The sequence below is a fragment of the Sphaeramia orbicularis genome, chromosome 24 (genome assembly GCF_902148855.1).
Source record: "Sphaeramia orbicularis chromosome 24, fSphaOr1.1, whole genome shotgun sequence".
NCBI lineage: Eukaryota > Metazoa > Chordata > Actinopteri > Kurtiformes > Apogonidae > Sphaeramia > Sphaeramia orbicularis.
The window spans coordinates 30,709,607-30,723,317 of NC_043979.1; the positions used below are offsets into that span (position 1 = coordinate 30,709,607).

The following is a 13,711-nucleotide window of genomic DNA, read 5'->3' on the forward strand; positions in this document are numbered from 1 at the left end:
TGTAATCCAGCCAGTATAACAAAGGTGTGAAAGTTGAAAAAAATTAGTTACTATCTCTTTCAAGGCAAATTTTCACTCACATGCATAAGTAGAGATACTTCCCATCTATTTTTTACTGAAGGGGTGAAACTATAAGAGACAAAACACAACTTTTACTTGCTCATACATTTTTTTTCCCAAACACATATTTTGTCAGCTGTGAACCAAATCAAAACATCCATCTTGTCTCTTCGGCAGACCTGCCATGATGTTATCTGTCCCCTTTTTGACATGCATGGCTGTCACCACTGTTGGCAGATGGTGAAACGTGGGTAAATTATATTTAATTCTAACAGGAACATACAGAAACTGCTGCTGACACAGGAAGTTACAAGTACTACACTCAAGTATCCAGATGAGATTTTAAAAAGTGCTTGAGATGTAGTTAAAACAGCTCTGAATGCAGTTTTCGGGTGATGCATTTTGTGATTTAAAAGGTCATCCTTCTACTAAAGTGCTACTGTAATGTAAGTCACTTTTTGAAGGAAATGTCCTTTGCTCTAAATAAAAAAATACTTTAGTCGGGCTCACACTTCACCAACTGTCCACAAGGTCTCCTTTAAATCAAAAGAAGCAGCTCCTGGCTGTACATCTTGATGACATTGCAGATCTCAGCCTTGGTGCTTTTTTCCAACATTTTCATCCTGCAGAATGATTTTATGTCTCCGTTTGCTCTTTCTGTGACTCTACGCAATATACAGACATTAGCATGAACTAACTGTGTAACTTGAAAATCTTTCTCCCTCTTCTTTGTTATATTATGCTTCCTTAGAAGGGATGCCTTTTGAGATGTTTCAATGCTTCGGGGGCCCCAGAGCTGTGCCAGGACTTATAAATATTTTTGTGTCAGAGCTGTTGTTGAACTGCAGCCAAGGGGCCCAACATTTCTAGAGGCTCCCCTCTTATCCTGCATGAATAAATTACAATGTAACATGATTTTGCGGTGGTGGAAGAAGTGTTCAGGTCCTTTACTTGCCTAAAAATACTATCACATTATAAAAGTACTGTACTACAAGTAAATGTTCAGCATTCAAACATTCACTCAAAGGTCCAATGTGAAAGATTTAACCCATTAAGTCCCAAACAGGCACTGGTGACCAAAATCATCCACTGATCTAATATGTTTAACACCTGTACATCCACTAATCCAGTGTTTTTCAACCTTGGGGTTGGGACCCCTTGTGGAGTCACCTAGAGTTCAAATAGGGTCGCCTGAAATTTCTAGTAAATGATAAAACAAAACAAAAACAAAAAAACTTACTAACAGTTTGTCATCTTTTCATGGTCATCAGATATGACCCATTTGGATGTTCAGAGGCTCCATAGTTACTGTGGAAACACTGTCATCCTCTACAGTATTGATTCACCAGTAAAACCCATGGAGTTGGACCAATGACAGTGGATGGAGACACTTGTTTTCATGTTCAGTTAATAATGTATTTTACTGAAAAGTCACTTTTTCTTCAGTTTTCTCTGTTAACCCTCAACTTTAATCTGAGCTTTCATGAACCTCTACATGATCAGTGAATTAAATATAAGAAAATACCTGATTTTCACTGAAAAGAATGCAAAATACAGAAAAAAATATCATGATAAATGGAGATAAATCACTCCAGAAAGGTTAAATAGAGAGAAAAAATGCATTTGGGAACTGCCACAGATGTAGCACTGGGTGGGTTAAGAGGGTATGGGAGGATCTAACTGCAGAACTGGTAATAATTCATGATTAGGTTTTCATGAGTGCATCACATGATAAGAAATAAGACTCATGCATGTTTCTGTTGCTTTGGAATGAGCTGCTTGAATTTACAGGAGTGCATGACCTTTTGCCATGTCTGCCATGTTGCACTATTATGTTTCTGTAGTAGCTCCAAACAGACTTCCTCCTCATCTTTTTTCTGCATTATACCAACCATCATCAAGCGTTGAGGTACGTTACCAGCATAACAGTGTCTGAGTGTGGTATGAGTTTATATCCAACCGACACAGCCTGTCTCTGTTGAGGCTTCTCATGTTGTTTGTGGTCACAGTGGGTGAGGGTGGGGGAGTTTATACTGTGTGCAACCTGCAGTTTCACCTCTGTCCTCTAATATCTCACACTGATCCTTTAAGTACAGGTACATAAGTATTATCTGCAAAATGTCCTCACTGTGCAGTAAAATGGTCCCTGTCAGTATTTTACTACTGTGGATTAATTTGGATTCATTTTATTGCTGCATTAACTTTATATTTCATATGTTGGATTTTACTGCTGTTGATTGTTTATGGTCATTTTAGCCTCTTTGAAAACCATATATAGTTTTTAAATGAGATAAACTGAAGGATTAAATCATGAGTTAAAAACATTAGTATCAGAACGTACAGCCCTTTCTATTGCAGATCTCTCCTCTCAGTCCAAATCAGAACTTTAACCCTGTAAAGCCTGAACCATTAAATCATTGATAGAAAATTCCAGTTCTTTGAAACTAGAGCCTTTATTGGTCCTTCTGAACAATCCCCATTTTTATTTTCAAATATCTATTTCTATGTATGAGTTTCATTTTTGTGTCATATTTGATGCATCGGGTCTCAATGCTCAAATATTATTATTTTTTAACAAAAACATAATAAAACACAAACATATCTAACAAATTGGTAATTCCTTTTCAAAATTGTCAAAGTTCTGCCTCCTTCCTCATTAATGACAATCTTGTAGTGTCACTGGAAAGGCCTTCGGTGAACAAATTCCTCCCCCCTGGTGGATTATCCGTGTATTGCATGTATCTAATTATATACATCAGGTTTTTCAAGACAAAAAATATCACAGTGATCTTGAAGACGGCTTCAAAACTCATGGATCAAATACAGTACATTTGGTGTTATAGGGTTAAAATAGGTGAATGTAGGTCATTTCATGCTGTTACTGGAACGTGAAGATACTTTTTCAAGGTTATGTTGAGATACAGGCTCTTTGTGTCAATCTCAGTGAAGGATCCTTCAAGGATTCATTTATATAATGAAAGGTCATCAGATTTTGCTGGAGGACTATTTCAGTGACCACTATCTTCCCTTTGCCTCCTATGTGCTGTTTAACTACCCACAATCCTCAGCGTGAGTATTTTAAAAATGCCGCTACAAGAACCGACTCAAAGATGAAAGTGCAAAAATACTTTTAAATATAATTACCAGACGATTTTATCAGACAAGACGAGACGGGTTTATTTACATTATACAGAGCAATTCATTCACAGAGACAATTCAGTGGGGTGAAAATAATAAATAGAACATGTAGAGGAAAATAAAGTCTTAAAAAGAAAGAAATGTTGACAAAGGAAAGCCCATTATAGATCAAATTTTAATAAAGAGAGTAATATAAGAATAGAAGGAACAATCACCCTGAATTTACTAACACAGTGAAATAACAATTAGTGAACAGTTACATCACTGGCATGTGGATTTAAAAATACCAGCCGTTAGGCTAAATGGAAGTAGAGTTGGTTTCATGTTACAACAGAACACACATAATTGCTGCTTTACCTGTAATATCATTGCACCACAAATAATGAGGATTGCCCTGTATTGTGTGTACATATGTGTGTAGGCCTTATGCATCCATTCTTTTATTTATTTTTTAATTATCTGATATTACTATTTCTATTTAAGTTGATAGCTTAATTAGAAATGTCTGTTTTTGTATTTATGCTAATGCTTACGTCTTTGAAAGTGAACATGGTTGTTGTAACAGTACAATGTCTATCTATCTGTCCGTCCGTCCGTCCGTCCGTCCGTCTGTCGAGTTGGATTACCATATTTTTTACTCTTCTCATGAAAATAGGCTAATTGCTGCAATATGATTTACCCTTGGTTCATAAAACGTAATGCAGTTGTTGCACCCTGACAAAGGTGATTTCTAACAAAAACAAAGTTTACAAAAAAAAAAAAAAAAAAAAAAAAAGAAGAAGAAAACATACACTCAGGCATTAAAAACACCCCCGAACATCAAAATCACAGTACAACAGATAAAAACAAGTCAATCACATAACTTAACTGAAAACACATGCAGTCTATTTTGTGTTGTTAAGAGCAGCTATTGCAGAGGGGATGAAAGATATTTTGTAGGTGTTTTTAGGCAAAAGTATGGGGTATTTTCCTGCCAAATACTCATTTAAAACAAGACCACTTGACTAAAAAGACTCAATTTGCTCATTCAACCATTGATTTCAGTAAGTCATTAGAAAAAAAATATTATCAACAAATAAACACGTAAAAGTAATGAGTGTCAACAGAAAGAACATGTTTTTTTTTTTTAAATGTTTTTGTCGTAGGCTTTCTGTTAGTAAATTGCGTTTTTGTTTTTTTTTAAATTAATTTTTTTTTTTAATGTCATACTTTATTTACGAAATACCGTATACACATAGACCAGAACATGGCATGGAGAAAAAAAAACATAATGCTCGAGGTGAGGCAGGAAGAAATTAAATACAATTACATAAATAGGTAAATAAATAAAATAAAATAAAAGTAAAGGAATAAACAAGAAGAGAAAAAAAAAAAAATAAAATAAATAAATTACAACTTAAATTTGTCACACAAGGCTTTAGTCTTCACAGCTTTAGGGTTAGTGCAAAAGTTAAGTGTGTCTAGATAGGATTTCAAATAAGATTTAAAGACCGCAAAGCTGGGTTTCTGATTGGCAAATTTGCTTGTATGTATATGAAATTTTGCTAATGTAAATTGCGTATGTTTTTTTTTTTCTTTTTTTCTTTCCGCCTGTTGTTTTTTTTTTTTTTAACTTTATTTAAATATCAATTTACAAACTTTGTCAAACATTTAACATATAACACAATACATACCGTAAATTGCGTTTTTTTTAAGAACTTTATTAAAAACATTTGAGTATACAGTACAAAATTTTAAACAAACATCAAGATGTCAAAAGAGAAAAAGCATTTGAACACATAAGTTTAAGAAAATAATGCATAGATTTAAAAATACAAGGCATAAAATACAAATAATAATAATAATAATAATAATAATAATAATAATAATAATAAAAAAGTAAATAAATTATAAACCTGACAAATATAAATAAATAAATGCAACAGAGAGTTCAGTCAGTATTGAAAAATTGTTTATAAATAGCCAATGTGTTAGTGCTTTTTTTTTTTTTTTTTTTTTTAAATTATAAATGAATTCTAAAGATTTAATATAATTTTCAAATTCTAATAGGAAGATTTTAAAATTTGGGTGTGTTTTATTATATTTGTTTTTATGTATATGAAATTTTCCAAATAATATGAATAAATTCACAATAAATTCTAGATTGTTAGTATCATGTTTGAAATAAGTAAGTACATTTTGGGATGTTATATTTATTTTATTGTTACTTTTAGATATGATATAATTTTCAATTTTGGACCAAAAATTAGAAGAATGGTCACACAAAAGAATAAGTGTAAAGTAGATTCAGATTCAGATTGACAAAAGTTACATATTTCTTCCACATCATAAAATCGACACAAAATAGCGTTGGAGGGATATATGTTATGTCAAATTTTGAGATGTACAATTCTAATTTTGTTTGTAACACAGTATTTATATGGTAATGACCATGCTTTTGACCACTCAATTTTAGAAAAAGTTGAATTCCATACTGCTTTACCTCTAGGGGAGATTTTCTTCTTTTCATTCAATGCATTACGGATATATGTCTGTTATTACAGCTCGAACTAAAAATATTAATGCCATTAATCAATAAATTGCGTATGTTTTTTTTTTTTTATTTGAACAATTGACATTGAACAGTAAATATACATAATAGTATACAACAATAAGGGTAGAAAGCTCCATAATTCACAAAATCTTTTACATTATATAGAGAAATACATGTAAGTAAAAACATTAGGAAAAAAATAAATAAATAAAATAAAATAATAAATAAAAATAAATAAAAATATGTAATAAAAATAAAAAAAATACTCGAGGAATTAATAGAGATTATACAAATTGAATAAGATTAAACATTTGACTTTTTTTTGGTTTTGTTTTATTTGCTTTAGAATTTATACTGTTTCTCAAATTGTCTACGTAATTGGAAAAAAGGGCTTTGAAAACAGTGATGTTTGGATGTTGATGTGCAAATTTGGAACAATGAATGTGAAATTTGGCAAAAATAATCAAAAGGTCGATAACACTGGGTTACAAAAACATGTATTTTGCAAGTTGTCTAGGTTTTTTCAACTGAATTAGGACCATTTTGCACCACTAAATCCAAAATGACATCTGTTTTTCTCAATCAGGTCAGGGTTTTTTGCTAATTTGATTTTGAAAAATTTGATCTTCTCACAAAATTGATTACATTTTTGTGACTTTATCAGTTGATTTTTTTTTATGTAGTTCTCACCCAAAATAGGTTTTAAGAGGAAAAAAAAAAATCATTTTCTAACAGGATTCCTGTTAGGTACAATGGTGTATTCACCGCAGATGTAGCAGAATATGTCAGGCTTATTTTTGCAAGATCTTCTAGTCGAAGCCATTTCATTCACCTGTAATATTAAAAAAAAACATTAATCATAAATTGGCAAAAGTAAAATCTTCAGAACTCGTTTATTGCAAGAAATATGAAAGAATATTGTATCATATGATGTGAAAATGCCCATAAATGTAAGCAAAAATGTTAAAAAAAAAGCCAATATGTAGCATAGTTCAGAAAGTTGACCTGATTGAGCAAAATTAATATGATTTTTGGATTCAGCACACCAAAATTATCCTAAATCAGCTCAAAAAACTTAAACAATAAATCTGTTGTTGACCAGTGTAATATATCTTTTTTCTGGAGTTATTTTATCAATGTGTGATAGGCCAAATAAAATGTGTTGAAAGTTCAATATACACGAAGAGTCAATTTTTGTGTTTATAAAATTATTTAAATCAATCCAAAATATATGTGTGTAGGTGCAATCCCAAAATAAATGACATATTGTTTCCTCTGCGTTGCTGCGAAAAGAACAAAGAGTATCAATATTTCTTTTATATTTAACCCTTTCGTGCATAGTGGTCACTATAGTGGACATTTATTCTACAGTTGTTCTCTTGTATATTCATGGATTTTATTGTTTTAGTTCCATATCAGCCAACACAGTGGACGCTTAAATGCATCATCCCATACACTGCAATTCATACCATTACTGTAACTTTACTGTTCTTGATAAACTTGATCTGCAGGTACATGTTTGAGTGTAAATTAGTTCTTTGTTATTGTTATGAGACTGTAATTAACAGGTTTTTTTAAACAAAAAAAAAAAAGTGCATATTATCTCCATAAAGTGAGTAATAACTTATATTAGAGTATGTTAAAATGTGACCAAATATCAGATTAGCAGCATTTTAAAATATTTTATTCATAGTTTTCACACAGTATATCAGTAAATACATGTTTATTTGCTTCAAAAATTAAACAAATGGTGTCCAGCTGAGTGGATATTTTTGCAATTCCATGAAAAATAGGTTCATAAAAAAATTCAGTCGCAGTGTTTTTTTTTGTTTTTTTTCATGCTTTAAGAGGAATAAAAACACTCACAAAAAAAAAAAATCTTGATTTATGCATGAAAGGGTTAATCATATAGGTCTTCAATGGATAACATCTATGAATCAGTTTAAAAGTAACTTCTCGTACCTTATTAGTAATAATAAATTTCTTTGACAGGATCAGAGTGTTTTTCCAGTCTATGTCATAGTAAATATTATTCTAATAAAAAACAGCTGCAAGTTTGGAAACAATATCTCTTTGAATTATTTCTCTAATACATTGGTTAGTGGCTTTATCACTCAATAAAGGACAGATATTACCAATATATATGTTAACAGGATTTAGTTCTGGGACAATACATAAATTGCATGTTTTTTTTGTTTTTGTTTTTGTTTTGTTTTTTTGTTTTTTTTTACTTTATTTAAATATCAATATACAAACTTTGTCAAACATTTAGTATATAACACAATACATACAATACAAGAGAATACAGATGTAAAAACAAAATACAATCATAAAATCAATATATGCATGAAATACATTTTCAATAATTCATATACAAAAAATAAATAATAATTAATTAAATAAATAAATAAATACATACATACATACATACATACATGAATAATTTCTCACCTAAAATTTCATCAACTGTCAGAGGAAACATTAAATAACTTATCATAACTATCAAGGAATGTCTTGTTTTTTTTTTGTTTTTTTTTATTAACAAGGGTTAATAATTTGTGAAGTGAATTAAATTCAATTAAAAAATGAGGAAAGGTTGGTTTGGAGGCTGAAAATGTTTGTTTATGAATAAAATATTTACCCAATAAAATAAAAAAAAAATTAACTAAATATTGGAGACATTTGTCCTTATTTCATGTTTTTTTTTTCTCAATCAGCCAGTGCTCGTGACGTCACAGACTTTCGCTCCCTCGCTCGCTCGTTCGCTCGCTCGCGCCTCTCCCTCCCTCCCTCCCTCTCTCTCTCTCTCTCTCTCTCTCTCTCTCTCTCTCTCTCTCTCTCTCCGCTCCGCGTGAAACAAAGTGTAGTGTCCGCGAGAGCCCGTTGGAAGCGAAAAGAGAGAGAAACCGGAGAAAGGAGAGAATGGAGCGGCTGGTTTCACCACAACAGGAGGAATAACATTAAATACGACTAATAATAACAACAACAATAAGAAGAAGAAGAAGAAAACAACAGTCACGAGAGAGAAGGCAGAAGACGAACGAGGAGGAAAGAAAGTCGCCGGAAAACTTTAGCGGGTGGAAAACTGTTAACAGACTCTTTTCAACCTTTTAAAAACATGGATACGTTTTACTCTGTATTCCTGGGACTCCTGTTACTGCTGCAGACATTTGTATCCGCTCAAATACCCACAGGTAAGCGCAAAAAAAAAAAAAACAACTGTAGAATTTTTTTTTACACTTTTACAAGTTTTGGACGCGTATTCCGTGTTTCCGTAATCTCCCAAAGCTCTAAATTCCTTACAGGTGTGTTTAGGTATGAAGAAAAAGTTGACGTCTTTTTTTTAAACGCACTTTCATACCTATTTTATACTGTCTCGAGTATTTTTTTTAACACATCCAAGACGTGAAGAATGTATTTTGTCACTGTTGAAATGTGATATTGCACATTACTCGTATGCAGCTTGTGAAACATTGTCGGCTCTTTTACTTGTGTGATTTCAGTGTGTTTGCCAAGTAGGTTGGCTTTTCTCACATATGACTAACACCGGCTCAATGCTGGGATTGTGAACTGTGTATTTTAAAGGTTTAAAAGTTCCCGTAATGCTGTTAGATGAGCTTAGTTTTACAAAAAAGCAAAACAAAACGGGGAAATCTCTCACGCGCTGCATTTCCTAGTTGTCGCGAGCTGTAATAATATAGATAATATGGACTATAAAAGATAGCCTTTTATGGTGTTACCTGTCAATGCATGTATGATAAGGATACTCTGAGGCTTGAATGGAGAAAGCTGCAGCGATGTTAACGTAACGCAACGCAGATTGAATGGAGAAAAAGTTTGCAGCACGGAGATCGTACCTTTATCGATGTAATATTAACTCTGCACATTATATTTATCTGTGCACTTTGTACTATTTCCACCCCTTTTTGCGATGGTGACTTGACTCAAACTCGTTTTTGTCTTGTATTATAGGTTCATGTGTCATTTGGGTTCAATCGCTCACTTTGGTCTGATAGATCGTTTAGGGTTGTGTTTTCTTGCCTGTGGATGGTATATGGTCGGTTTGGTTTTAAAACGTCGTAAGGTTGTCGCTCTTTGCAAACCAAATGATCCTCCTGTTCTCCAACTTTACTCGCGCTGCATGCAGTAAAACCTAATGAGTGGGGAATACAGCCTTTACGCCGATCGCATGTGTAATGAAATGCACATTCTTCCTGCAAGTGCATGGAAAAAAGAAGTGGAATTTTACAAAACGATCAAAAAAAGAGCTTTACATGGTCAAAATATCAGCTGCGATTACTAATGTTAATGTGTATGACAAGGTTTTGTGGAATTTCTGAAGTTCAGATAAACTCCTTGCGAGTCTATGCATGATCGTTGCTTCGTAAAATAAACATCAGTGACATTAAAGTTTTCTTCAATTTGCTGCCATCCAGTTTGCATGCCCAAGCTTTACAAGTGCAAATTCGGACATCGGAAACCGTGGCTGGAGACGCACGCCGATAGAAAAGGCTGCAGGAGTGAGAGTTTGTCGGACGGTGCTTTTGCAAAAGTCGCGTCAATGAACTCCTCTGTTTTGTTATAATTTATCAGAAGAGTCGGTGCAGGACCTGTGAAAACAATAACCTCATCTCCTGCAGGTCTCCGTCTCTTTACCTGCGCGGATCTGCGTGGCTGCCCTGCGTTATTTCCGCATTTGGCATTTGTTCGGATCTGAACCCAGCGCAGACACACAGCTGTTAGAAAGTTGACCTCCAGAATCACTATAAAAACTATGCAATGCTGCGTTCAAGGACACTTAAGGCTTAATTTAAACGCTGGAAATAACCAGAACTAGTATAAAACGTCGTTTTCTGCTCCGGCATTCGCATGTGCCTGTTAATGATTTGCATAGAAATGAGACAATTAATTACTCAAGAGCGTTTTATTACCCTCTCTTCCCTCCTTCCCCACCCGTTGCTATACCCCATAACTACCCCTCCCTTGTGGCCATTTGGTCCTCAGGGTAACAAATGTGTGGAATTTCTTTGAGGCCTCTTTGGGAATTTGAGAGCTGTTAATTTGCAAGTAAATACTAGACTAGATGCTGCTTTGCAGAGAGTGGGAGGTGGGCTATCATTAGTGTGAAAAGAGGGAAAAATAAAGTAGTTGCTTGTGATGTAGGGTGAAAAAATGCAAATTTATAAATGAAAAGTCACAATTTTAGCAAGTGAGATGAAAAGGAAATTGTTTTACTACTATATATAGTCAATTTTTTGGGTCAAATGCATAATTATTAAGCTTCCTGCTGTATATTTTAAAGCCTCAAGAAAGAATAACCTGCAACTTACCAAAGCACAACCTTATATTTATTGCAAAATCACAAGATCATGCAAATATAGGTAATTAAAACAGTGTAAAAGTAGAAGCTTATATGTGTTATAGGTGGATTATTAATACAACCAGTGTGAAAAGCAGCATTTATTAGATCAGATATGGTAGGAGAGATGTGTGTTGTTGTGTAATCAGCGGTCGTTGCTCTCTGAAATCACTGAAAAGGACAAGGACAAGGATTTCCAACTGCCTGTCATGTCTTAACAAAGTCACTTTGAGTTAATGTTAAGATGTCTTTTCTCAAACATCACTCTCATTCCCCCTTTATCTTCTACTTTGTGACATTTACATAAATCTGTCTCCTTCTTGTCTCTTCTTATCATGCCGTATTGCAGCAGTTTTGTTTTGGCTTATCACTCACAAAGACATTGTAATAAATGTGAACAAGCACGCATGCACCCACTATTCGCGTCCTTTACAAAGCCAGTAACTGAGTTTATGTTAATTTGACAACTTTCTAAATCTGTCTCTTCTCTGATCGAGTTGTGACACTGATTCCAGGCGTCTTTAATCTTAATGAAGTGAAATAATTGTTTTCCATTAGAGACTCCAGAGAAATTAGAAGACTGCCGCTGTTACTGAATCTCACATTTGAGCTGGTTTAATTATAACTGTAAATTATTTGAGTATTTTGAACATTAGGACCAAGTTGGTTTAATTATAATTACTTTTCAGCTCCATTTGGAAGATGAAATAAAATTGTGTGTTTTCCCGGAGAAAGGCAAAAGAAAGAGAGAGTGGGGAAGAGTAGAGGAGGAGGAGGAGGAGGAGGAGGAGGGGAGAAAAAAAAACACAAGAAATGCAACCATTGGTTTTTGGCCGTGGGCATCTCCTCCACTCAAGAGACTGTGAAAACGGCAGGAGGGAGTGAGTGTGTGTGTAAATGTGTGTTTGGCTGCCATGTCCACTGTATGTGTGCATGGAGTCGATGTGTGTCGCTGTCACTTAAAGAGAGAGCGAGGCCGTTGCTTTAAGCCCTCCAGAGTACAGTGGCACAAAGACGAGCATGTGAAATGTTTGCCTCTCATTTGGATTCATAGGAAATGCCTTCTCATTCTACTCATGCCATGTAAAATGGTGCCAAATCAAAGTCTGTTTTATTTATTTTCTCATTAAAAGTAATGCCTCAGTTCACTGTCGTTCAGATCCGTCTTAATGTCTGAAATCAAACAACGCTTTGCTCCGAGCCAGTCTGTTTCTTCGGATTTCAATTTAGTAGTAGATTTTTAAACATCTATCTCTTTGAAAGTACTGGCTCATTTCTTCAGTCATTTGGGGATGAAGTTTGTGCGCACATGAGCGTGTGTGTAAAATGTAATTAATCTGTTGAGAGAATTCATTAGCTAATCCCTCATTAGACAGTGTATGTGTGTGCGTATGTGAATGAATTAGAAAAAAAGCACCAGAGACACACCGCAATGGTGTAATATTTCAACTTCATGCTGTTTTTTTAGAGACACAGAGAACATGATTGACACTGACATTCATTCAAGGTGTGTACTGTATCAGTAAGCCCTGAGAGATATCAGTAAGAGAAGGTTGCATACGTGTCTAAGTTACGTATGATAAGGATTAAAAAAAAGATTCAAAGTTAGGATTGTTCATTTGTCGTTTTGATCTGAGTGTGCCCTGTGCTGCTGTTGTGGCCTTGTTCAGACTGCCAGCCCAAATATGCTTTTTGGCAGATCCAGATTGATTTTGGAAAGTTTGGGAAACCACATGAAAAGGGATTTTTGCAGATCTGTGCCAAACCACATTTAGAGGTCGTTTGACACGTGATTTTGATTAGATTTGTACATATGTGTCCAGTTGTCCTCAAAGTTGCAGATGCACTGATTGCAATTTCCTTAGCTGATTTTAATTCAGATATGCTTCCTCTCTAGTGACTATAATTGATAAAATATGCCAACATTTCCTTTTCTTTCATGGAAAATCCAATTATATGTTGGTTGTAAATCACTGACTATCCCATGCTCATATTTGATCTAGATCTACAGCTGGTTTCAGGACCATCTCTAAGTCAATTTAAGAATGCACCTCAGAAAAGTCACAAATCACAAAACAGAGCTTTTTCCTGCAAGAATCGCAGTACATCCCACGTTGTCTAACATGCCACCGTCAACACCGTAGCAGATGACTGATTACTCATAAGACGGTGGAGCAGCCTGGCACTACTACTCAGGAGTTGTGTGACGCTCATTTTGTTTGACAAGTCACCTCTAAATATTTTGTTCTTTGGGTGTTCACTTGATGAAGAACTTCCATGCTGATGATGTGTTAGTGTGCGTCACTGTGATGCTACTGTTTGTTATTGTGCACCTGGCTTCAACCGTCATGCAGCTCTTCCATGTAAATTTGGGACAGAATTGGATAGATTTGAGAACCATCTGATCAGGCAGTGCATCATTGTTCAAACTGTCTTTTGCATCACTGACAATATGGCGTACAATGATAACAAGTTCAGAGCAGAGTACTTGCTGCTTCTCTCACACATCAGTATAGAGTATAACAATGTGTATACTAAAATACAATTCTACACTTTGACTGAAGGATTCTACGCAGGCAAAGCTAGAAAAGATGTGACAACCTTAAGCTTTAATACCAGTA

General features: G+C 34.2%; 1 protein-coding gene across 21 annotated transcripts in view; it reads left to right on the top strand.

Moving 5' to 3' along the window:
• Window positions 1–8,590: 8,590 nt before the first annotated feature.
• Window positions 8,591–13,711, top strand: part of ptprk (protein tyrosine phosphatase receptor type K) — a 144,161-nt gene continuing 139,040 nt past the window's right edge. For all 21 annotated transcript variants that reach the window (XM_030127922.1, XM_030127927.1, XM_030127926.1 and 18 more), the window contains exon 1: window positions 8,591–8,925. In XM_030127922.1, the coding sequence (XP_029983782.1) occupies window positions 8,850–8,925 (76 nt within the window). In that variant the 5' untranslated portion in view covers window positions 8,591–8,849. The remainder of the gene's footprint in view (window positions 8,926–13,711) is intronic.